This window comes from Pectinophora gossypiella, chromosome 17, assembly GCF_024362695.1.
Source record: "Pectinophora gossypiella chromosome 17, ilPecGoss1.1, whole genome shotgun sequence".
NCBI lineage: Eukaryota > Metazoa > Arthropoda > Insecta > Lepidoptera > Gelechiidae > Pectinophora > Pectinophora gossypiella.
In genome coordinates this window covers 9,526,980-9,554,687 of record NC_065420.1, presented here as the reverse complement: position 1 = coordinate 9,554,687, position 27,708 = coordinate 9,526,980, and the positions used below count along the sequence as shown (strand labels likewise).

Genomic DNA, 27,708 nt, shown 5'->3' with positions numbered 1-27,708 from the left:
CCCTTTTAAAACTGAAAGAACATATTTTTATTTCCTTAAAAAAGAAAATGATGTAGATAACACTTAAATGTCCTTCCTTCCTGATGATGTGGAGAACTTAAATATTCTCCCTCGATTTATTTTGATTAAGTACCATAATTATCCTTACGCCAGGTTTTCCTCTCATGATCAATGCAAACAAGATAAGGAAATATTTCGTTAAATTTTAAGGAAAAGCGGGGGGAAGGGAGAGTTATAAATTATATATTTTTTATGATCTCAATGCGACTTCACGATGTTAATTTTCGTCGATTTATGGACATGGATATATGGCACTTATTGCATTCGCTATTAATGAAAGGAAAACCTAACTACAATATTTCTTATTACATCATTTTGCTTGCCTGAGATCGTATTCACTACTTGGTCGGACAAATAGGGAGTGCTGAGGAAACTGACTCGGTAATTTTTTTTAAGTTTATACAGGGTAGTGACATCGTAACGAAAATTGAGGGATGATTCAGACCATGATTCTGATTTATATCAAGTGGAATTTTCCGTCGCAAAAGAATGGAACTGAAAATAATTAAATTAAAACACTAAAATTTTAATTCATAAAAAATCATCATCATCATCAGCCCATTAACGTCCCCACTGCTGGGGCACGGGCCTTACCTATGGATGGATAGGGAGATCGGCCCTTAAACCATCACGCGGGCCCAGTGCGGATTGATGATTATTAACGACTGCTAATGCAGCCGGGGCCAACGGCTTAACGTGCCTTCCGAAGCACGGAGGAGCTCGAGATGAAAACTTTTTTTTTGTGGTCACCTATCCTATGACCGGCCTTTGCGAAAGTTGCTTAACTTCAACAATCGCAGACCGAGCGCGTTTGCCGCTGCGCCACCGAGCTCCACATAAAAAATACCGACAGGTAATTACATTTGATATCAAGTCAGAATCATGGTCTGAATCATTCCCCTCAGTATTCGTTACGATGGCACTAACACCTTGTATACTATACTTACTCCCAAGTTTAAATACGAGTGGATAAGAGCGTTGTGTCGTGCGTTCTGCACCGTTTTATCGATGTTTAAGATCACATCCATGATTCCATCTAATGTTTAACAAATATATCTGACTCCAGACTGTTTTCTGTTTTCAAGGACAGACAGATTATATCTCATGCAGACTTTAAAATATAGAATTGTATAACACTGGTACCTTATTTGCTGAGGACGGTGTTTCCCGCTCCGATCAAATTAACCATCCAGATAATATATTTACCTGATATTATATATTATATTTTTTGTACTTATGACTCAAGGCAATGACAATGCACATTGTTATAAGTAGAGAGGTCATATTATACAAATATCAATTTTATGTCACTTTTCAGTCGATCAAACCTTTGTTGAAGACTAAAATAATTATTTTTAAAATAGTTACAAGCTTAGCTGTAGTACTATCAGTTTTATTTGTATACTTACTTGAGAATAAATATGTTCGCTCAATGGATTATACAAGCCTAGTACTAAGTTCTTCATTCATAATCAATTTTCACCTCCTGCACTTTAGAAAAATGTTGAAAATAACCGCTCAGAAGCGTAAGTGATACTATACACTAATAATAATGAATACTACAAGTATGACAATACTGCGACGTCTGGCTCGTATCCATTTGTTTGACAAATGTCTAGAATAAATTAGAGTTTAACCTAATTTCGTACTAGACTATTAATAGAGTACTTTGTTGCGCTTCTACAAGAAAACTAAGGAGATAAATATTATAGATAAGAAGAATAAGTACCCGACTTAAAAACTTATATTTTATTACATTCTTCCGTCCCCTCCCAAAAGTTAATTTCCATAAATTCATCTCAAGTGACGTTTTTAGAGTCCCAATTTCCGTGTTCTATTACATGCTTAGATATCGATGTACAATCCATGGTGTATGTGTGTGTATGTCTGTTTTGTCCGTCTTTTACGGACGGGTAATGGAGATAGTTGGACACCCAATGCCCCCCCACCCCAAACCAGGATTGCTTTTTGTCGACGTTGAGAAGTCATAATAATTCTATGCAGAATTTCCGACACTATCGCCGCGGGACTTCTTTCGTGACGTGGCGCGGACTATATTTTAAACCTTGTATTATGTTTAGTATTCGTTTTGTAATATTTTCTGAATAGTACCAACTTATTGTCATGGCAAATCTGTAGTCAGTAATTGTTTCTTGTAACCACGTCATCACTTTCGGCAGTGGCCATTATAAGTCATTATATTGTAAATCAGCTGACAAACGTGGAGAATTTTGACGGACGTCTTTCGTTCCGTCCGCACAACAAGGCAGATATTTTTAATCTATGGCTGTTGCCGCGGACTGTCAATTGTCTCTTCATCATCACGCGTTAGTGGAACCTTGATCTTGAATACAATGTCATTTGGTATTCGAAATTTAAAAGGCAAACAAATTGCGGCCTTTGATAATATAACTAATATAAGTAAGTACCTAATATAGGTAAGTTAGGTGAAAAAATGAAAGATGGAAAGAAGAAAACTTTAAAAAAAAAACATATTTTCAATCAAAACTGCCTTTTTTCAACCGATGGCTGCTTACTTTTTTGTAACTCATTCTTCAGAGTTCAGAGGGTGGGCAGAACCAGGAGATTTATTTGAAAAAAAAAACCATAATAATACCTGGGAACCCCAGGTCATGAATTAATTCATCAAAATTATTATTGAAAATTAAAATATAACCTAGTAGATTTTACTGCTTTTATGATAAGTAGCTTTTCAGCTACGTTTCTTCAATGACTACTTACTGTTAAAAAAATACTAGGTACTTTTTTCAGCTCAGACCAAGTCTATAAAACTTTCCATAGATTCATAATGGCTCACTCTCAGCACTAATTTAATAACTCCTCTTATTTTTCCTAGGTACCGTAAGAACTTGATGAAAGTTATCATTTTTTAGCTGCGTATTTTAATTTCAAAGGAATAAGTTTGTCTTCACAGATTTTGTGGAATTGTGAATTTGAGAGAACTTACTTAGGTACCTTCTACTTGTTATTGTTCCTTTTCCCAGCTCATTTATCCGGTTGCTTCAATTTCTTGAAACTACCTAACCGAATAAGGATTTTCAACTTAGAAGCTCTAAAATCTATATACCACGGAATAGAAGAAAGTGGTTGGAAGGATCAAGTGAGCGCGAAGCGCGTGCCACACAAGTATGAGCAGATAGTTCATACTTCACTATTCAATATTCTTTATTTTCATACTATGATGGTGTACAAGTTTGTAAGTTACATATGACCCTTTCGGGCACAACAAAATAGAAGTTTAAAAAAGAGAGAAGGAAGCTTTTCAAATTGTAACATCAGTATCATTAAGGTATTCACTAGTGCTGTAGTAACATTCTTGCACTTCACTCATTCGCAAACTTTACGGCACATGGAGCTCCGTTATAGTATATTAAAAGGTCGTCTTGTGCATTATAACCTGCAGGGGAAAAAATGTTGATTATCATGCACAGGAAAACTAAAAACTTTAGTATGATCTTCTATTTATCAAAAAAACACTTTTGTATGCATTATCTAACCAAAAGTAGTAAAATTGCAATCCAAAAAAAACCGACTTCACACTTAAAACTAAAAACGATTTATGAAAATTCCCCTCGATTTCTCTGGTCTGCCATCATCAGACATTGACTTCCTTATCGTGAGTCCACCTTAGGAATATCTCCTTTCGAACAAAAAAAGAATCATCAAAATCGGTTCATAAAAGTCGAAGTTATCCCCGAACAAACATAAAACCCCCTCCTTTTTAGAAGTCGGTAAAAATATGCATAGCCGGTAAAGTGGCTACGCAATTTGAGATGCAGTAGAACTTAAATGTCACCATATTAAAGGCAATTTAGAGACTATTTTAAATAGAGATACAACTACAATTGTTTATACAACTGTAACAGCAACATAATCCAAAGCTCCAACCCAAAGCAAACAGTCAACAGGTACCTTTAATCAGCGATTGATCGATTCAAACAGACCTTTATATACCATATCTAGCAAAATATCCCTTCTATGTCAGCTTGGCAGAATGCCCTCCTCAATCTGTGTCGAATTAAGAGGGCCATGTTAAACAAACGAGATTAGCATGTCAAGTCCAGAAGCCCTCTGTGGCTAAACGTCGCTCCACTAACTAACTATTGTGTATGGATATCGTGAGGACAATGTTGGAGGGATTTTTTTTGTGCATTGCGTATAATAGGACTAGACATGTATTTAATACCGTATTGGAGGTTTATTATTATGTAGACAATTATTAATTCGGTAAAAGAGAAACGCTGACAAATCTGCTAAAAATACCATAATAAAGTCTATAGAGAACCGGAGAGGGAATAAGATTGGCCATCTGATACGACACGATTCATTTATAAAGAACATCATAGAAGGATAAATTGAAGGAAAGAGAGGAAAGGGTAGACCTAGGAGAACATTTATGAAACAAATAAAAGAGAAGATGCAAGTCGTGTCGTATAAGGGAGATTTGGCGGGAAGAAAAGAGGAATGGCGATTACTCCACCGACAAGAGAGCAGCTCTTAAATAAAGAGAGAGAATAAAACTCCAGCATGTTTTTATTGAATAACACATAGAATAAAGGATCTTCTTTCACATTAGGTATGTCGTAACCAACATGATGGACTATCTACAAGAGCGATGGATTAGTAACCTGCATATAATTATAACATATACCTATATGTTTGTAACTTATATATTATGATTGTATTTGTAACCTATATTAAGTCTCGACTCAAACGCTGGCTTCTTGAGCATACCTACGTTCTATAGTTATAACGAATTTATTTCATTTAACTCATAATTTTATTTTAATATTTAAGAATGACTTCTTTATTACTCAATTGTATTCATTTTTTATTATTTTTTTATTTTGTTTTTAATGTGTAATGAATGATACCAAATCATTTTACTAGTAGAATGTAACCTAGATTATATCCTCTTAAGAAAGAGATTTCCAGACACAATAGTTAAACAATGGGGTTTGGATTTATAAAGAACATTCGGTCTTAGGAGGATAAATATTGTAATTGTGATCTATATACAATTGTATATGATTCATACGTATCTATCTCCTAGTGTGTTTGCAAGTTAAATGTCTCTAGTGACTTGTGACTCTGCCCACCCCGAAAAGAACAAATTGAGTCCATAATGCCACCTCATTCGTTGACGGTGGTCTCTTCTCACTAACAATTTAAGTTTAAATAGCAAATTCACAAAGTTGTCGCATTGTTTTGCTCACGATTGATTCATACACATTCAATACAATACTTACGTGTATTGTTTTGCTAACTATCTCTTTATTATGGTAAAATATTAAGTATACGAATGTTACCGCATCTTCCACGCTCAATTATGAATTGTGAGAAGCATTATTGTGTGAAGTGGTAGCTCGTACATACTCAATCACATTAGGTAAGCCATAACTTTTCACACAATTATTTACGGCACTTTAAAATTTACTTTTTCTCTTTTTTATCTTATGAGCTATGAGGTGGATTACCCATCGACCCTGGTTATTATTGAGCCGCCAAAGACCCCTGACTTACATCAGTAAGTAGCAACCGGGACCAACGGCTTAACGTGCCTTCCGTAGCACGGATCATCTGACTTAAGGATTGTATTAAGCGTCATGGAATATATATTAGTGCTAATTCCGGCAATTTATAATCCGCCGAAACGAAAAGGACGGATGATTGACAAACGTTAATTTTATAATCAACGAATGAACGTTAATTTTAAAATCAGCGTTCCTAAACGTAAAATTTCAAAAGGGTTGTTTAAGGTTTGCTGCCTAAAAATAACGTGTATTCTATCAAGTTTAATCCTGTTGACTACCTGTCCCTATCTTTTTCAGGGGATAAGAAAGTGACAGGTATAAGTGGGTTAGTGGGTATAACTTAAAATAAAATTAGGAGGTGTCTGCTGAAATCAGCAACAGTATCATTATCGTATTTTACGGCCTCCGTGGTCCAGTGATTAAGCGTTGTGCTCACAATCCGGAGGTCCCAGGTTCGAATCCCAGTGGGGACAAATCACAAAAATCACTTTGTGATCCCTAGTTTGGTTAGGACATCACAGGCTGATCACCTGATTGTCCAAAACGTAAGATGATTCGTGCTTCGGATGGCACGTTAAGCTGTTGGTCCCGGTTATTACTTACTGATGTAAGTACGTAGTCGTTACATGAGTCATGTCAGGGGCCTATGGCGGCTCAGTAATAACCCTGTCACCAGGGTTGATGGGGTTGGCAATCCACCTCACAATCCACACGATAGAAGAAGGTCGCATTTTTGCTGTCTGCGTATTTTATTGATCAGTCCATCACTACGTATAAAAACGTATACACTTAAGTATTCTATTGGTAACATTTTGACAAGTAAATAAGTTACTTTTCACATTAAGTACCATTATTTATTATCAGCATTAACTTGTCTACTTGGAGTGATTTATGTATCTATAAATACCTACATTTTGTAAAGATCACTTTTTCATTCACCTTTTGAATGTTGAGTGACTGAATCATTTCAGCCCACAGTTCATTTATTGACGTTTTCCTTTTGTATCGGCCACAATGGGCGAATCTTAGTTGATTTTTTATAAATTGTTATTGGTTTTAAAACGTAATCTTGTTTGTGGTAGTCGTCAAGCTTAATTCATCAAGGAATTTGATTATTTAAGAGCCTAAGTACTTATATTTAATTAACCCACACTATATACAATAAATGCATTATTTTATATTATACATTTTTACTATGTAGTAGTTAACTAGTGTAGCTGTAAAAAATTAACGCGTGTCACATTTACACACACACGCTCTCACACACACACACACTCACACATACACCCTCTCACACATACGCTCTCTCACACACACACACTCACACACACACCCTCTCACACATACGCTCTCTCACACATACATTGGTCCTCACACTCTCTTACACTTCATTATTGATCGCTCACAATCGCAACACTTTAATAACTCAATTTCCAAAACCCCGTACACATGATAAGTTGCTCTACTTATCCAGCTAATAATAACTTTATTATTACAAAGTCCCCGGGGAACAGCAAAGTTGCGCCAAGTTATAAGCCCAGGTCATCCAACAAATGATAAGGTGTTGTAATCTTTGAATATTTAAACGGCTTACTTGCTTAAGCTTCTCTCTGAATAGAGTGAATAGAGTACATTTGGTGCGTAAATGACTTTTAGGATAACATCGGCCCCGATTCCCGCAGACACCTCCTAATTTTATTTTAAGTTACTTATACCCGTCATTTTCTTATCCACCGAAAAGGAAAGGGACGGGAGATTGGCAACTGTTAATTTTAAAATGAATGAATAACTCGGGAGAATTATAGGTATCTCGCTGTTATGCAATCCGTTTCACATGTGCTCTCAACTTAATTCTGTCGGGTTATCGGCCATTATAAAATTTTGGGAGGGTTTATTATTTTTTTTCTAAAATTGACGTGTATTCCATAAATGTTATGCTTGTCGATTACCCGTCCCTTTCCTTTTCGGCGGATAAGAAAATGACAGATATAACTTAAAATAAAATTAGATGGTGTCTTCAGAAATTAGCACCATTATACACCTTTGCCTTCGGGATCCACGCGTGATTCCGTGTTTATGTTAAGTAAAAATTCTTTGAAAAAACAAGAAGCACCCTAACTTACAAGTAATATAAGTACTATTTAAGAACCATGGCAGTATGTATAATTTCCCCACATTCACAATTTTAAACAGTTCACCGTCGCGCGATGCATGTTGACAATTTTATGGCACCATTAATCAATTGGTAGCAAATCTAATCACGTTACGAAATATATTTAAATACTATGTGTTGCTAGTACTTAGTATTTCTAGTCAGAAATCAACATAATGATTCAACATACATAACATAGTAGCCTTGGACCAAAGGTTTAACATACCATCTTTCTTTTGAGAGCCCTCAGCGCTCTCCATTTGTCCGACCCAGTAGTTAATGCCATTTGCGGCAAATCTACAATAAGTCACGTCAAAAAATAAATCAATCAAAAAGATATCCATACAAAGGACAGTCTCACAAAGTGATTTCGACAATGTTCGTTTCGGGAATCGAACTTAGACTTCCAGATCGTAAGCCCAACGCTTTAACCTCTAGACGACGGAGGTTGTTAGTAATATTTTTAGTCTTATTATATTTTTATTACAGGCCACCAATACGCAAATACTTTATCCTCGTTTGCGAAGTCGAGTTGATCTTTGATCTGTGGCCGGTACCGTTACGGTCATTCCCACGACGGGCCACGACTGATAAATATTGCCGAATCGAAAGGCCAAGGTTGCGCCCGCGCAAGGTTCCTTCCTTCCGATTAAGTAATGATAATGTTCGTATCTTACGACGTAAATATATAGGTTTATTTTATTTTAACATGTTTATTACATCACAGTAAACATCAACAACAACTAAGTATTGTAGAAACTGATACAATTTGCATCCACGTCCACATATTATCTGTTTATTTATTTATTTATTAAATAATTCATTGCACAGTGGACAGAACAGAAACACAAATATATTATTATCCGTACAGCGTCCAACACAGCTCATACTTCCAGTTTCATTATACCTAACGACTTTTGACATAGAAATATTTGACAAATCTGTGTGGAACGATGTAACTTTTTAAAATTTTATTTTCCATTTGACGACCGAATAATAAACATACAAATTCATTTTAAATACGTAAATCCAGTATAAAATGACTCGCGGATCGAGTCCTTCCTACACAAGTTAACTCAACGCTATGCGAATTCTCGTAAGCGCAAGTTTGAAATCTACTGTTGTCATGATGCCTAACGTATTAAGTATGAAACAGTGTAACGAATTTCAATCATCAAATACCTTTTCATAATAATTGACTGCTATGCCGTAACAATAATATTATAATAGTAAGTAAATCATTTATTTTCAAGCATACAAAACCCATAAATTACAGTCAAAAACTTTATCAAAATAAGAATTCAGACATTACATAATATGGTACAATTCCACAAAGGTTAAATAAACGTTGCGTAGATATCTGGCGAATGTGTTGAACACATACTTTCCATGCGCTGGTAATATTTACTGAGACTGTTTAGTGCATTGATGTACATATACATAACTATACTTTTACTGCGTCTTCTTCTTCTTATCGTGTGGATTGTGAGGTGAAATACCAGCCTCATCAACCCTGGTGTCAGGGTCATGATTGAGCCGCCAAAGGCCCCTGACATGCCTCATGCAACGATTACTCACTCACATCAGTAAATAGTAATCGGGACCAACGGCTTAACGTGCCGTTCGAAGCACGGATCATCTTACTTTCGGACAACCAGGTGATCAGCCTGTAATGCCCTAACCAAACTAGGGATCACAAAGTGATTTATGTGATATGTCCCTACCGGGATTCGAACCCGGGACCTCCGGATCGTGAACCCAACGCTCAACCACTGGACCACGGAGGCCGTTATCCGTTATATCCCAATTGGGGAAGTCAGAGGTACACCCATCGCAAGGTGAACTAAGTACCCACACCTCACCGAGCTTTCTGTTAGACCATTGTGATAGGAGGTGCGCCTTATCACCGTATGTCAATACCGATTGGACTATCCATCGTAATTTATACTTATTTATATGCCACCCCATTTCGCATCCCCCTTTGCCCATCCGGTATTGCAAGGTAACTTCTTAACAACAAAGTACTTAGCAGAACAATAATTACATTAATAACTTGATTATTCAGTTTACAACCAGTTAATTGATCAAGGACAAATCAAAAGAACTCTATTATTGAAACTATAGCGTCATGCGACAATTTAACTGTCACCTTTTTATGAACACTGTTAAATTAAATATGTAACAAAAACAAGCAGTTGACTGTTTACTTTTTTTATTTATTTTTTTTAAATAAAATAGGTTGCGTTTGACCGCAATCTGTCCCGATTGTAAGTAACGTTGTAGTCTTTGGTGGATCACGGTTACCTAGCAAATGCCTATTCACTCTAGCCTTGAAGACTCCCAGTTTAAAAGCTGTTTGACTGTTAAGCAATATAGGCAATAGGTCAAGAGAGGGGATTTCTAAAACGTAGAACAATTCCAATATATTATAATAACACATGTAAAAAAAGGTACAGAAATCTTCAAACAAAAGCACAGCAAAATTAAAGTCTGGTTCATCCAGTAGCTGAGAAATGCTTTAAATACACTTATGTTTATAATTCAGGGTGGGAACGAGCGTTCGGCCCACGATCCGGAAGTCCCAGGTTCGATTCCCGGTGGGAACATACCACAAAAATTACTTTGTGGTCCCTAGTTTGGTTAGGACATTACTTGCAATGAGCTTATGTTACGACCACATCGTCACTTGTTACTACCCCCACCGGTTGATTGAGGGGAGGCCTGTGCCCAACAGTGGGACGTATATAGGCTGTTTATACTATGTATGAGCATATGTTATGTCATGTTTACTGTACTTATAGTAATTTAAGAATCAGAGGAGCTCGGTGGCAGCGGTTAACGCGCTCGGTCTGCGATTGTTGAAGTAAAGCAACTTTCGCAAAGGCCGGATGGGTGACCACAAAAAAAAAGTTTTCATCACGAGCTCCTCCGTGCTTCGGAAGGCACGTTAAGCCGTTGGTCCCGGCTGCATTGGCAGTCGTTAATAACCATCAATCCGCACTGGGCCCGCGTGATGGTTTAAGGCCCGATCTCCCTATCCATCCATAAGGAAGGCCCGTGCCCCAGCAGTGGGGACGTTAATGGGCTGATGATGAAGAATCAAAGTATAATGACAACCGTTTACTTTGATTCGTAAATTACTGTTCGCATTTAGGAAACCCGCAGGTCGTTTTTAAATAAGGCAAAACAAAATTTGGTAAAAAGCTCTCTTTCAATGTAACGGTGAAGCGGACGACATAGAGAAACCAAACCTAATTATGTCTACAAAGAGGTGTATCGTTCATTAATGGTGACCTTTGTCAGACTTAATGCCTCATTCATTAGGGAGATGTGGGCAGGCCACAATAGAGCAGTTTGCCCAGTCACCACCTTAATACTGAATATGTTTGTAAGAATAACACCGGGCAGGTAACGAGGATTAATTGCCCTTTTATAACATAATAAATGTTTAGCATGTAGAGAATAATGATGGGGGGTATGTTTGACAAACACTATTGAAGTTTTGATAATGGTTTTTAAAATATTATTGTATTTATATTTTATTTATATCATTAATAAACAGCATATTTATAAACATAGCACTGCCCAACAAAGGAATCCTCTCATCGACAGAAAGGGAATGGGACTTCACCACACGCAATTTTTTCACTACTTTTTTTTTTTTTTTTGACGTGACTTATTGTAGATTTGCCGCAAATGGCTTTAACTACTTGGCTGGATTTCACTTCTGCGAATACTTATTGCTGTTCCAAATTCAAACGCCGGAAAGGAAAGGAAACGACTGATTTTAAAGCTGATATAACCCATGTTATTACTTTTACTTTTAAGAACAAGATCAAATTTGCGTTCACTTGTTTTTTAGGCCGACAATTTCTCGTCACTTTTCTATTAATCGTATTGAAATATATGACAGGTATGTAACGTAGCGGTTGGAATCATCCTAAAAGAGCGTGTACAGTCATGAGCAATATCATTATATTGCGTGGATACATTCCCACCTTGGGGACTCTATCGCACTAACATATTTGACATTTAGTGAGACTTACAGTTCAATTTGTCAAAAAAGTTAATGTAGCATGGTACCAAAGTGTATACATAAAATACATATTAATGCTCGTGACCGTACATTTCACAAACAAAACCATACATAATCTACTTACTTCTCAGTCGTAGCAAACCAAAACAACCTTGACATTAGCACGACAAGGCAAGACATAATTGACCGATATTGCAAGTGACAGAAGTAATAATTAGTGATAATTCTTGTAGTAGATAATTGTACATAAAAGTAAAGCCATTCAATAAGTTACTGCATACACTTAACGCTCCATTGTTTATTGATTTGCGATGCATACAATGACTAATAATAGAGATGTCCCGGCTAGTCGTTACGGTAAATCGACTAGCTATAAATTGTTGAATAGTCGACATAAGGTTTATAGAAAAATAAGCGACTATAATCGATTAAAAATAGTATGTATTCTTACCACATTTTTACCATTGACCAAATAGCCTAGTCGGCAATCGGAACCCAGTCGTGAACGACTAGTCGATTAGTCGGTAAAAGCCAGTACAACACTACTAGGAATAGGAACCATAATCGTAAGATTTAAACGATGCGCGATGTTGCAGATTCATTGGTACTTATATTTCTATTCATTTACCTATCGATTATGGAGTAATTTATCCTTGGATTAGCAGGTTATAAATGTTTTACTGAGGAGCTCGGTGGCGCAGCGGTAAACGCGCTCGGTCTGCGATTGTTGAAGTAAAGCAACTTTCGCAAAGACCGGTCATAGGATGGGTGACCACAAAAAAAAAATTTTCATCTCGAGCTCCTCCGTGCTTCGGAAGGCACGTTAAGCCGTTGGTCCCGGCTGCATTAGCAGTCGTTAATAACCACCAATCCGCACTGGGGCCGTGTGGTGGTTTAAGGCCCGATCTCCCTATCCATCCATGGGGAAGGCCCGTGCCCCAGCAGCAAATGTTTTATTACTTGTTTGGACGTCGATTTGCTCGTAAAACACAGAAACAATTACCTATTCATAATTATGATTAGACAATTAGTATCTTAAACATTATTTGCACTTTACGACGACAATTAGCATCTTTCTGTTCTCTCCATATTTTCTCATATAAGTAATATATTTATAAATAGGGAGGTTTCATGATATACCTTACTAGAGATGCGGCGGGTATCGGTTTGCTTCGGGTCGTATACCTCTAACAAAATTCTCAACACACAACAATAAGTCACATAAAAAAGTGAAATGAAGAGTACCAATAAGTACAAGAGACGGCCTTTTTTCTAAGTAGCAATCTCTGTCAGGCAACCTTTGGTTATAATAGACATTAATTAGTATAAAATATATATTGTATAACATACTTAATTATGTTATTATATTATACAGGGTTGTTTATACATTGTTCCATCTCCATTTAAACGCGGTAAGAACCCGTTACTATGTGTTTTAATTATACAGGGTGTTTGTGAAAATTCTATACTTTTGCGACGGAAAATTCCACTTGATGTCAACGCAGAATCATGGTCTGAATCATCCCTCAAAGTTTTTGTTATTATGTCACTAACACCCTGTATATTATTTTTTGTTTTTTTTTTTCACTCTTATCCACTAACATTATTTTAACTGTAGAAGCAAAATATTAATAAGTACACTGTTTGCAGATAAAAGATAATTACTTACACCTACAAGTGATATGGGATTAAACTATTATTTACCTGTTTGACTAAAGAAAACTTCTCACGGTGCGGTGACCGTATGATTCAACCCATTGTTAACCATTACGCAAAACTTACTGTTGGATATACTGGCTCCGTTTTCCAGTGGCTGAGCGTTGTGCTCACGATCCGGAGGTCCAGTGTTCGAATTCCGGTGGGGACAAATCACAAAAATCACTTTGTGAACCTTAGACGTCATAAATAAACGTGGTGCTTTCTGGTTGTTCGATGTAAGTCGTTCCATGAGTCATATCAGGGGCCTTTTACGCAACGGCGTGACCAGGGTGGATGGGGATAGTCCACCTCACATACCACCATGATAGAAGAGAAGAGAAAAAACGTGGTCAAATACTCATGCTTTTTGTTAAAAATCTTATAAGTACGTGTTATAATTACCAATGGGCTATAATATGCTATTACCAAATACTTATAAGTTATAATTATCATCATTTTTCAGACCAACTTAATTTAAATTTTGGCTAACCTCAAGTTTATCACAAGTAATGCAAGTGACAGATAATTATAATATTCAGAAAAATAAACGCTTAATTCATAATATTTCGCAACTGTCAATTGTTCCCTCGACTTTTTCACGCTTGAAAAACTAGAAAGATAATTTCGAACCGTCCTTTTTAATTACGTATAAGTTAAATAAAGGACCGTTTAATAAATCGCTCCGTTCGTTTTATCCACTTCTATAGTAAATAGTTTTTATAACCATCTTTATATTACTGAACATATCGTTAAATCCGACAAAGGGTTTATGTCCTTTGTAACACGATCTCCAGCCATAGAGGCAGCCAATCAGCTCGCGACACCAAACACTTCAAGACCCCGATACCGACCCCGCCGGCGTTGTCGACGATTTCCCTCAATCAGCGCTTATCGCTATCGACGCACTAGGGTCGATTGATTCTTTGAAATATTTTCCTCTCAGACGTGAGTCGAGGTTCGCGCCCAACTGGGCACCCTCAGGCCTGTTGTCTTAAACGTTGTACCGGGTGAGAGCCTTCAGCGCTCCCCATTTGTCCGCCAAGTATTTAATGCCATCTGCGGCAAATCTACAATAAAAAAAATATAACACGATGAACTATCAATGCGCAATGGGCTGATCAGCTATCACCGTACTGTTGACCATTATCCATACTAGGCGCATGATTATCTTTTTTCCGGTCAAGTATATAATCCAAGGCAAGTTTAAAAGCAGGAAAAAGCATCATTCCTTCGCACTCAAAACTGATTAACTTCTTAGTCAAATGTTTTTGACAATCAGTTACTTTCGTAATTCCCCTCGCGCATAACAAACATTTTTTTTTGTTTTTTTCTTTTGGCTTGACTTTTGTAGATTTGCCGCAGATGGCCGGACAAATGGGGAGCGCTGAGGGCTCTCACCCGATACAAAATTTAAGACAACAGGCCTGAGGGTGCCCAGTTGGGCGCGACCTCGGCTCAGGGCGTCGTCTGAGAGGAAGAATATTTACAAGAATTAATCGACCCTAGTGGGTCGATAGCGATAAGCGCTGAATGAGGGAAATCGTTGACCACGCCGGCGGAGTCGGTACCGGGGGCATCCAATTGAAAGAATGATAATAAACTAATATTGTAAATTGTAATGGTTTCGACAAACAAGACCAAGTTATTCATTACAATAATCCTGGCCCTGGGAATTTCTCGGATGGGCACCGTCACTCAAAACAACAACAGAACTTGCAACTTTGGTTTATTATTTCCTATGTCAGAAACGATGAATTTATTCATTTACGAATAAACTAATAAAATCGGAAACATTAATATTTTTAATTAATGATGTACACTTTAATTGCCGGAATAATTACAGACATTTCTTGTTATTGTTTTAGCAACTTTACAAACACTTTACTGACGAAATATCAATTAATCCGTTCAATTTTCTTCCGTGCTTATTCATTCACGTTGCAGTAACCATCACAGCACCTACAATTATAATAACAAAGAGCCATAAATGCCATCGTACACAACTAGTTATACCTCTGTACAGGCAATTATTGACTGAGAAACACTGATCTGTTTTGTTTCGTCAGTCATTGACATTAATTGGTAGTCGTAGCAGAAATATATCAGTGCATAACGCGGAGCGGGCCCGGCCGCTTGGCTGCTCGCAACAATACTGCGTATTGTTGGAGTGAACATGTGTGGGGACTTTTGAACCAAATATCGAAACACAAACACGTGTTCGAGTTGGACAGTGAACACAAATAATAATACCACATGTGACAGTGATGGTTTGACGGTCAGATGTAAAAAAAGCGAGCGGGCGATGAATGGTAGAGTCGTTGAGTTCAGTGAGTGGTGCACATTTCGGGGCGGGTCGCTGTATCGTAAGTTCAATCAGGCCTAGCTCTCAATTGTTCCGTGCTATGTGTGAGGATCGAACGTCCGTGCGCCCACACACGCCCGCGTCGCGCAGCTAACTCATCAAAATGACATTACCATCTGTATTTTTTTAATCTGTCGCTTTTAAAACTCATTCAATATGTGTTGTGCGAGGTTCACTAACTACTTGTTTTACAAGTTGAGGAAGTACACATGCGGACTTGCCAGAGAAAGTGAGTATTCAATAGTTCGTTTTCATGATTTTTTATGCGCAAGAGCGTTTAGCCGATACGAGTTTTATCGTAACAAATTAACTACATGTACCCTTTGAATATCCTTATTTGAGACTCTGTATGTTTTTTGAAATTAGCAGTTGCATAATCTTTTGGTAGGTAATACCTACCCGCATAAACAGCTGTCACTCTCTCTTTCGTTGCGACTTTCTACGATTCTTAGAATTAAAGATTTAATGCCAGTAAATATTGCATAGGTGCAAAAATTCCATTCAAAACTTTACAAAGTTACTTTTAAAATATACTGCACAAATTATGAACGCTCGTAAAACAACTCTCGGAATCGTTTGTTAAATTAAGAACTTTCCAGTCAGAAAAAAAATAGGTACTGACAATATGTTCTTTTTATGGTTAAATATTAAGACTTAATATCTTATTTTGTGACAATAAGTACACACAGTTATAATTTAACTGTACCTTTAAATTTTGACAGTCTGTTATCCGTCACTCCGGTTCTACGGGGTCCACTTACCTAACCTGAAGATTTAACAGGTCCGGATTTTAGAGAAGCTGACTGTTTGACCCAATCCACTAAGTAAAAAACAGCCCAATACAGCTTAGGTCACATGCTTCCGAAACGCAATTCACGTGAAGGGGGGTTTCCTCTCGATGGTTTCCTTATATTCCAAACACGAATTCGAAAACCATTGCTTTAGCGCCGTGCTAGGTTTCGAACCTGAACACATGTTTATGGAACACGATGTTCGTGCGTCACCCAATAGGGTCCACATAATTATGAGATTAAACGAACTTACCTGTAAGTGAAGTTCTATCTCAATTATACGAAGCTCCTTGTTCGAGAGGTTTTTAACAGTGTAGTCTACGTCTTATGCTCCAGCATCGTCACAATTTTCAAAGCTCATATCCAAAGCTAAAAAAAAAAGTTAGTTTCCCGCTTCCTGAACGCAGCTGTCAACTAATGTCATTATGTTTAAAGCATGTTTCATGGACAACTCCATCACCTGTGGAAGCTTTAGGGCGGGATATTAAAATTGAAGGGAGGGAGTCCTCTCGAACAAGGAGCTTCGTATAATTGAGATAGAACTTCACTTACAGGTAAGTTCGTTTAATCTCATAATTATACTCGCTCCTTGTTCGAGAGGTTTTTAACAGTGTAGATGTTCAAAGTTTAGTTGGGAATGAAACATTTAAATTGAAACGAGTACCAATAATATGATTATTCATTAATGAATAAAGTACATACATTGTTATCACAAAAGCTAATTAAGCTGCCCATGACTTTAATCCCAATAAAGGCAGTCAGAGGCACAGCCGTCTCCTGATAAACTCAGCGCTGCGTTCCACCAAACGTTTTGATATTATCATGTAAAAAACAATAAGAATAATAACTGTTCGCTAAACAAGTTTCACCAGTTCTCAAGAATGGAATCGATATTATGTATGTTATATATGGTTATACTATACTGTACTAGAATAGATACATAGTTCTAAATAATAAAGTTGAAGTTGAGCAAGTACATTAAATACCTATTTCACATTACTATCAATTTCACAACAAAATAACTACACAAGAATAAATTTCTGATGGAGCTCAACATCAAGATTGGCTATAAGAGCCTCACAGGGACCTCACCATAGAGCACATTTCCGAAGCTCTTGAACAACAACGATAGTTATAGTCGAAAGGACTGTGAGACTTCATCATATAGTATAACACTCATTTTTCATTGGCACACCAAGGGCTACAATAATTATCAAAGTTACACATTATTTGTTTACATACATAAAAGAAGAAGAAATACATAAAGAAGAACGGGTAATGACGAGGGCACCCAGACACAAGATTGATTGTAACATCCTGTGCTAAGTTGGCAATTGTTGTCGACATTGAGTAGTTAAATGAATCCTAAGACAACATGTCAAATTGATTAGAGAAAATACAAATATAAGTGCAAGTAAGAATTTCGATACATTTATTCAAATGACCTTTTTCATTAAAATATTCAGAACCACTGAACTAAACTTTCCTCTTTATTATAAGATATTGTTAAATGAGGCTGAAAGTATAAAGAGGGGAAGTGCATTTACATTATGTACTTGTGTGATAATTATCTTCGGAATAATTAAGATTTTGTTTTTATTAAAATAGATTACCTGAGCCCACGTTATTGTGTATTACCTAATATCGACCATATGGGCTTGGTAATAACATTTAGTATAATTTTTTATGTGGTAATAATAAATAAAACTTGTTGTGGATTTTTTTCCTATTCCTCTATGCAACCTTTCACCCACCAATCAGATGATAGAACAACGTACACACAACACATTAACACACATAACATTGTTTACGCAGCTATCTCTTTCATTCAATTTGTTTTTAGGACAGTAATAGTAACGTCCTATTATTTACTGGAAAAATAGGATAAACATATATTTATCATGAAAATATTATTGTTACTTCTCCACTGCAGTTTGGTTCCGATTGATTAAGTGGAGGGACATTATTGTTGTAATTTTTATATTAATTGTAAACTGTGTTTTGGGCTGATCAGCAACAACATAATAAATCTACAACAACATAATTTAGAGAAAACGCTAATGGTGATGTAAGTTATATGTTAATAATGAACTATTTTTCCTTCCTTTTCACCTATGAGTTAATAATAAAAAGGGGAACTATTCTATCTAACCGAACTAGGTATCAATATTTTACAATTTCGAATGTAATACTTGAAGGAAATTTTCATTGAAGTTATAATATTATCAGGTAGGTACCTCAATTTATACTGAGATTAGTATTGTTATTCCTGATTAACAAAGACAGGATTTGAATCCCATGTCTTAATGATAATGCTAAAACTTTTAGTGATAGACATTCGGAATTAATTTTACCAGAATTTTGAAAAAGTAAATATCATAAAGGTAGGTATATTTGCTTGTACAAATTTTCCCATTATAACTTTATAGGGAATTCTTCCTCCTCATGAGGTACTATTCTTAAACGGCCTTGCTGCCTGGGCCACTGTTGATACTAATGGCTGTGGGACTGCTAATACATCTGGTTGTAGCTCTGCTACCTGTCTGGGCTGGCTGTAGGGCTGCTGGTACTGCTGGTTATGGCACTGCTGATCATGACTGGTTGCATCACTGCTTTTATTGCTGGCTGTGGGGCGGCCTGCTGATACTGTTCCTTGTGGTCTTTCTGTTCATGCTGTTGGCTGTGGGGCTGCCTGCTGATACTGTTGTCTCTGTTCCACAGATCCTGTTGCTATCTCGTTTACTCACTCTTCGGGCAATGTTATTCATTATTATTTATGTGCTATTTGAATTTTATGATGTTGGTTGAAAGAATTTAATAGCAGTATTCTCTAACCATGTCTTGTGTACAGTTATCTCTTTTGAAAGTAATCTCTGACATTACATACTATTAATACTTTGATTTCTAGCACAGTTGAATCATCTGATAAAGATGTAAAGGCCTGTGATGATGAGGTTGATTAATAGAACAGAGGCTTTTAGGTTTTGAATTGTCGGTTATTTCTTCAGAATTTGTACTCTCATCATTTTATAATAATCAATTTGACATAATAGTCTATTGTTTCTCAGCATTAGTCTAATCTTGAGTTTCAACATGGGTAGGTAAGCCCCGACAATTCAATGGTTTATCTTCGATTCCTCAAGTGACAAACTAAACATGGAAATAAAAGTATAAAAATAGTTGGTCTATGTTCTTGCTATCTACTAGCGTTTAGCAAAAGGCGATACTTGTAGTGGTAGCTTTATGTTATTTGAGTTGATACCATCAAGTCCATTTTCTATCCTCTAAGTGATAGCTCTAGGTATGGAAATGAGAAATAGGTATATAGCGCTTGCTAATACCGACCATAATCGTGGTAGCTCTTATATTAATAGGGTTCATACCATAAAGTCCATTGTCTATCCTCTAAGTGATAGCTCTAAGTATGGAAATGAGAAATAGGTATATAGCGCTTGCTAATGCCGACCATAATCGTGGTAGCTCTTATATTAATAGGGTTCATACCATAAAGTCCATTGTCTATCCTCTAAGTGATAGCTCTAAGTATGGAAATGAGAAATAGGTATATAGCGCTTGCCAATGCCGACCATAATCGTGGTAGCTCTTATGTTAATAGGGTTCATACCATCAAGTCCATTGTCTATCCTCTAAGTGATAGCTCTAAGTATGGAAATGAGAAATAGGTATGTTAGCGCTTGTCAATGGCGACTTTCTTAGTGGTAGCTCTTACATTCATTGTGTTGATACCTTCAAGTCCATTGTCTATCCTCTAAGTGATAGCTCTAGGCATGGAAATGATAAATAGGTATATTAGCGCTTGGCAATGGCGACCTTCCTGGTGCTAGATCTTTTGTTAATTAGGTTGATACCATCAAGTCCATTGTCTATCCTCTAAGTGATAGCTCTAAGTATGGAAATGAGAAATAGGTATGTTAGCGCTTGTCAGTGGCGACCTTCCTAGTGGTAACTCTTATGTTCATTACATTGATACCTTCAAGTATATTGTCTATCCTCTAAGTGATATCTCTAGGTATGGAAATGACAAATAGGTATGTTAACGCTTGTCAGTGGCGACCTTCCTAGTGGTAGCTCTTATGTGCATTGTGCCTTTAAGTCCATTGTCTATCCTCTAAGTGATAGCTCTAGGTATGGAAATGTAAAATAGGTATATTAGCGCTTAGCAATGGCAAACTTCCTAGTGATAGCTCTTATGTACATTAAGTTGGTACCATCAAGTCCACTGTCCATCCGCTAAATGATAGCTCTAGGTATTAAAATAAGGCATAGGTATATTTGCGCTTTGCAACAGTCTTAGTGGTTGATTTTTATGTTAATAGGGTTGATACATCAAGTCCATTGTCTATCCTCTATTGTGATAGCTCTAAAAGGAAACAAATAGTCTGTCTATTCTCTAGTCAGACAGTTCACTACTAGTGCTTAACTAGGTGACTCTCCAAGTGGTGTTCTCTTGTTGGTTAGGTTGGTACCAATAATCATCACCCATACGTTGGAAGCTTGAATTATAATAAGATTAGAGTAATTTGGAAGAAATTGCTTACTATAATAAGGCTATCTTTTGCCTGTACTCTCTTAACACTCTTTCTGTTTTTATTGTTAGGGTATATTATCATCATCTTATATTGTAAGTATCATTCGGAGAAGATAACATTATTAACACCACTTAACAGAGACTGTGAGAAGGGATTATGTACTGTTATAATATCGAGGGTTGAAAGGCAAATGGGTTTAAGCGACATTTTGTGAACTTTACAGGAGAGCCATTTAAAGTTTTATTTTTTCGAAAAAAATTCATATAAAAAAAACTACTGAATCAAAAGTGTTCAAAATGCTAAGAATTATTTTGAATTAAACGTTGCACAATTTTGTATTTATTTGGTTCGAAAAACACATCAGTTATAGATTTTAGAAGTCGCTTAATACAAAATGGCTCAATTGAACTAAATTACAGTTGAAGGAAAAACGGTTGATATCCACTAGAGCCAAATATTGGCTAAAAGCAAAATGCTTTAAGAGACCTCTCACTTATTAGTTTGACTAAAGCTAAATGAGTTAAACGACTTCTTAAAAAAAGAAGACTAGAGGCAAATCAGCTTAACCTCCATAAAAGGTTATATGACAGGGAAGGAAAATATCTTAAGTGACCATCCGCTACTAATTTCAATTGTATGAAATCCAAATATTAGTAAGATCGGAAATAAAGTCGGTCCTTTAGCCGTTTTTCCTGGGAGAGATTTTAGTCGGGCAAGGCATTTACAGATATTTGTACCTTACAATATTAGGAAAAATCACGGCGGATATAATGAGTAAATCGATTTAATTAAGAAACAGGATCTAGAATATAACCATAAATATTGTTACACATGCTTAATTCAACTTTTTAAGTATATGGTAAACCGCGTATGATGGCGGATGACAGATGACTGTCACCAACTGAATGCGGGCAATAAAAGAAACAAATAGCTTTGAAAAAGACTTAATATGCTTATACTCTGTGCTGAGTTTAATCTCACTATCACAACCTGTTTCCGATTTACTGTATGAAAAATTTAAATTCCGATTTACTGTATGAAAAATTTTATATGAAAAATTTAAGACCACGTGGCTGGATGCAAGTTCCAAGCACTGGCTCCTACTAGATGGTACGCGGTACTAGGACAGACTGCAGTGATTGCTCTCATATTAAGAGGCGGCCAGGGGTGGATAGATCAGCGACTTGTTTGATCAAAATTTCTGTTACATTTGCGCCTAAAACCTCCACTTCGAGCTGGCCATAAGATACCGTCGAAGTTGACAAACAATAACAGAACTCGATCATGCTTTTAAAGCCGAGATACGTCGGAAATCGCAGCAGACACATCTGTCGATGAGATAATATAGATGATAATAATAATAAATAGATGGTGTTCCTTTGCCGAGCATTTTTATAGCTGTGCTCTGCTCTACCGAAGTTATTGGTTGGTAAACCAGACCGCAAAACTAAGATTGGTGCGATGGTTCTAACGTGAAAATCAGCTCGTGGGGAACTACAGGCGGGCTTTTCTGTCACCATATGTCTCAAAAACAAATGCCAGGTGGAATAAGCTTGTGAAATTCAGCTCTATGCTGATTCCTATCAATCCAGTTCCGGTAGATTTTCGACAGCTTCAAGACTGTTTTCGGCCACAAACTTTGAAGAGAGTTTCAATCTACAACAAGGAAAAGACCCAACGCCTCACTGATCAGAAAGACTTATTAGCAGCGCTTTGGACACATTTTAACGATGTCTTAAATCCCAATAGTGACTTGTTTGTTACAACATATCGGTCGAGTTTCTTACAACAAGGTCGGGGGTTTCGCTTAAGATCTAGCGGCACCCCCGACCTTTGAAGAACTTCTTACCGCGCTAAAAAGGATGACGAATACCAACACATCAAAAATACCATCTGAACTGTATAAATGCCTACACATTAATAACTGGTTATACAAACTCATCCTGAAGATATGGGAGTCAGCTGCTGGAATGATTTTAGCCTTCTTCCTCTTTGCGAGTCGATGGCGATCGATATTAAATTTTAGCCTTAACGTTATTCTATCCCGTGATGCAGAAATGGTACTTCCGGAAACCCAATGATGATTTTGTCCGGACAGAGATATGGGGGTACGGTTTTGTTATTAAACAGATTCAGGCCAAAAGGCTTGAACAACATCGGCCTTTGTTATGTGCTGCGTGAGGCTTCACGCGGCTTGTGGATTGCTCTAAAGAAAACAGATTGTCCTGAAAAGTTATGACTTATCCTGATACGACAATATCATGACGACATGATGACGACAGTTTGATTTCAGAACAGAACTTTCAGAACTTTTCAGAGCTATTCGTCGTTACCTACGGCGCGAAACAAGGCTATGTCATAACACATGGAGCCATGGTTCTTAGTCTATTTTCTTTATATATCGCTTCTGTATCACGCATAAGTGGGATAGTCTGTGGAATTGTTATTTATAGCTTAATTGAAATTAAGGCTAAAATGAATAAGATCATTTTTGATCTCTCACGTCTCACATCTATGCGTCAGTTAACCAAACTGGCCGAGGAATGGCCGATTCAATTAAGTCATACACCAGAATATTTATAGTTTTGTGCAAAACCCTTTTAAAATAACCATCCAGAGGATGCTTCGGGGATGTAGCTTCTTTCAATGTTGCTTTAAATGGCGCTGAGCTGGAGGAAGTTTCAAAATTAAAATATTTGGGTTCTCAAATATGAAATGACTCCAAAGTCATCGAAGTTGCCAGCCCGGATAACAGGTGCGGTTGCAGCCTTTGGAAAACTTAAAATATTAGTGTACAAAGTCTCAGCGGCGTACTTGATACGTAACACTTTAAATGTCTAAGGTCCATCCTTCGCATAAAGCGGCAAGATGGTTTTCCAATAACAGAAGTATTACGTCGTTCTGGCATATTCGGAATAGAAGCTCTCATCATAAAACATCACCTACGATGGTACGGTCACGTCATGCGAATGGATGACAGAAAGGTTTTCTATTTCGAGGTGTCTAGAAGGAACTGTAAACAAGGTGGACAATACCTGCGGTACAAAGACGTACTCAAGCGCAAACATGTGGCTTTCAACATGCCAACTGATAGTTGGGATGAGTGTGTCTGAACCTGGAATAGCGCGTGATATAGTCCTCGAAAATCTTAGTCCAAGACGCCAAATACGGAAAACTCAACGGAAACCTTCCTACAATTACACGGTAAACTCGGCTGGCCAGCTTGATTGTATGCCATGTTACCAGATCTTCAATTCGAAGTTCGGTTCCGCTAGCCACGTCAAAGTCTACCACAACAACGACTTGGGATAGACACAAATAGAAGTCACTATCAACGGATACGGCTTGGGTGACATGATGACACGCACACTCCCGGTCTTCCCAATCGTAATTTTTAGCTGTGTGAACCGCCCAACCAGGACCTGCCCATACTTATTTTGATATGTTGAAGTGATGCGGGCACAAGGTTTCATACAAAATTGCGATGACTGAAATGTTAACATTATTTCTTTTTTGTTTTGGAAAAACGTTTTAAGTCCTTTCAAAAGAAAATGATAGTTGTTTTATACGACAAAAAAATTAAAAAAATGTAGCATAAATAGCTGAAGTCAAATTCTATGAATATTTTCGGTAAAGGCAAAACAGTTCAAGTGCCAATTTTACTTTTAAACTGTCGAAGGCAAAACGGTTGAAGCGACAATATTTATAAAATCTGGATTAAAGCAAAAAGATTTAAGCGCCAAATCTATTTTCGTTTCGTCTAAGGACAAATGATTTAACCGACTTATCTATAACAAAACACTGTCAGGGAAAACGCTTTAACAGACTTCAAATCATGAAAATGAAAAGACATAACAGCTTATGTGACCGACTCATATCCCGGAATACGACTGATTTGCCACCCGCCCAGAATCTTGTGCATTTTTTTGTCGGTTGAAACACGGGTTTTTAAAAATGTACCCAAAGTGCTAATTGGTTGAAGCGCCAAAAAGTAGCTTCGATTGATCTGAAACCAAGATCAGTCGACGCGGAAAAAATCGCTGATTCCGAATATATATATAAGTCAGTTTCGCCCAAAATGTCGCTTAAACCCATTTGGCTTTCAACCCTCGATATATATAATATCATTTTTAAGGATGGTTATCCTGTAGTAAACCAATTATAATTCTCTAAATGTTTTAAGTGTTATCTTGAATAAGTTATGTATCTTGTCTACCAATGATGTAGATGACCTCTGTGATATCGAGTACTACTGTGTCATGGGTACTTCTTGATGAACAGGGTAAACATGAAGTGCTTCTGTCATCTAATTATCTGAACTTGTCAAATTATTTCCGAGTTAATTATTTACTTTTCTATGCCATTCTGCGGTTATATTTCACTGGTTCTCTTTGTTTTATAATAAAACTGCTCATTTCATTCGCTGATAGTAAGTTATCAACCGCAACATAAGCCAAGAACACGAATTACAAAAAGAAACAATAAAAAATTTTTTGACAGTTGAAAATAAAAACGCGGCAATCAGGGACTGAAGACAAGGCTTAGGCCTATTTTGATCGTGATTTTCGAATATTAAATTACTAAAGTCAAGACTGTATAGTCCTCAGATCTTTGCCTGCCTTATATAAGGCGAATTTAAACAACATCAACATCGGAATAAAGTATAACTTTTAAATCACTGTTATAACACGATACAATTTTAATATTATTATTTATGTTAATAAAACTAGTTACTTTTATTAGTAATAAGTACCAACTTAAGTTACTTCTTCGAATGTTAGGATTATAAATTATAACCTCAAAAAAAGTAATTTGTTTTCGACAATAAAAGGAATTAAATTGAATTGATCATAATTATATCTTCTCTTGTTTTAGTAGATGGATAATGTTAAGACTTACCAGTTTAATCCACATTTTGTTTTATCAAAAAGAACTTACGCTCGTCGTCATCCACATTTTTTCTTTGGTACTGTTTCTAGCTTTTTTAGAGAAAAAAGCACTTGATTATGTAAGTAACAGATTTTTCGCACTATATCAATCATGTTTTTGTATTAAATATTGGTTTTCAATTAGTTTATTTACGGAGGCGAAGTGACGCGCCGGTGCACAAAAACCGTAATGACATTAGTTGACAGGTGCGCTCGGAAGCGGGAAACTAACTTTTTTTTTAGCTTTGGATATGAGCTTTGAAAATTGTGACGATGCTGGAGCATAAGACGTAGACTACACTGTTAAAAACCTCTCGAACAAGGAGCGAGTATAATATCAGCGTCCTGGTTCACGCCGCGATTTGTGCTGAGTGAGACCCTTTTATCTCAGGACGTCCACCACCACCTTATGATCATTTCGACAAACATCCGTCTTGCTTTTTTGTAATTATTTTAGTGGAAATTGTTGTCTTTTTTTTGTTTGTGGGGTCCTTTTATAATAAACTATTTCTATTCTATTCTATTCAATCTCACAGTGAGAGTCATTTAAGCGAAAGGTGAATATCTATATGCAGGCAGGGAGATATCAGAAGGGCTAGGTACTAAGTAATCGGCCCCAGCAGCAGGCTACTGTGATCGGCACACTTGCATTATATGCCGACTCCTATAATCATGTTCCGGCCAATACATAAACTAGGTACCTATTCTATAAGTTTTTACTTGTATGCTATACAAGGTAAAATATATATTATGTACTTACTCTGCCCCTATATACGAAACGTAAATAAAGTATATTGAAATAGCGTTGGAAATTCAGAACAGGTTTGTATTTTGATGCCGGTTCGATTAATATTTGCACAAAGCTGTATTTTTTTTATGTTACGCATGGGAATTGTTAGTTTTCGTGTTGGTATATAATAATATTATAAGTAACACTGTACCTCCGTGGTAGCTCAGTTGGTAGAACGCTTGCCTCTCACTTTGAGGTCGCAAGTTCGAATCCAGCACAGGCCTAAACCAATGATTGTGGAATTTGTTTTCGAATTCATGTTTGGATCATAAATGATTATCATGTGCTCGGCGGTGAAGGAAAACATCGTGAGGAAACCCACATTCCCGAGAAATGCATTTTCGGAGGTATGTGAACTACCCTGTATTGAGCTGGTTTTCCCTTCGCAGGTTGGAAGGTCAGACGCAGTCGCTTCTGTAAAAAACCGGACCTGTCAAATCTTCAGAAGAGCGACCATTTGCATACATACTATTGATGGTCAATGTTGCATACAATTAAGAAGGCAGTACAAATTATTTACTAGCTGAATGCCGACTTTTTGGGATAAGTTACTGTGGTCCTGTGATGCACCGGTTGGTTTCTCAAACGAGGAGCGCCGGTTCGAACCCATTATCGGACTCGCACCAATGAGTTATTAACTTATCTACTCGTAAGACAGTATAGACACCATTATAGACGGCGATACGGCTCACTACCTATTACGTTGGTCTTGCAGAAAGCTCGGTGAGGTGTGGGTACTTACTTCATCTCGCGAAGGATGTACCTCTGACTACCCTAATTGGAATA

General features: G+C 36.9%; 2 protein-coding genes across 10 annotated transcripts in view; both read left to right on the top strand.

The window, feature by feature from the left end:
* LOC126374669 (potassium/sodium hyperpolarization-activated cyclic nucleotide-gated channel 2) overlaps positions 1 to 27,708 on the top strand; it is a 317,872-nt gene that overhangs the window by 208,211 nt on the left and 81,953 nt on the right. The window contains exon 1 of one of the 9 annotated variants that reach the window (XM_050021376.1): positions 15,608 to 16,092. The exons of the other annotated variants lie outside the window; for them this stretch is intronic. Coding sequence (XP_049877333.1) covers positions 16,020 to 16,092 — 73 coding nt within the window. The 5' untranslated portion in view covers positions 15,608 to 16,019. Of the gene's footprint in view, positions 1 to 15,607; positions 16,093 to 27,708 lie in introns of those variants that run through there. 9 annotated transcript variants of the gene reach the window in all.
* The window catches only part of LOC126374664 (GPI ethanolamine phosphate transferase 3), a 387,485-nt gene that overhangs the window by 327,030 nt on the left and 32,747 nt on the right, over positions 1 to 27,708 (top strand). The window lies entirely within an intron of this gene.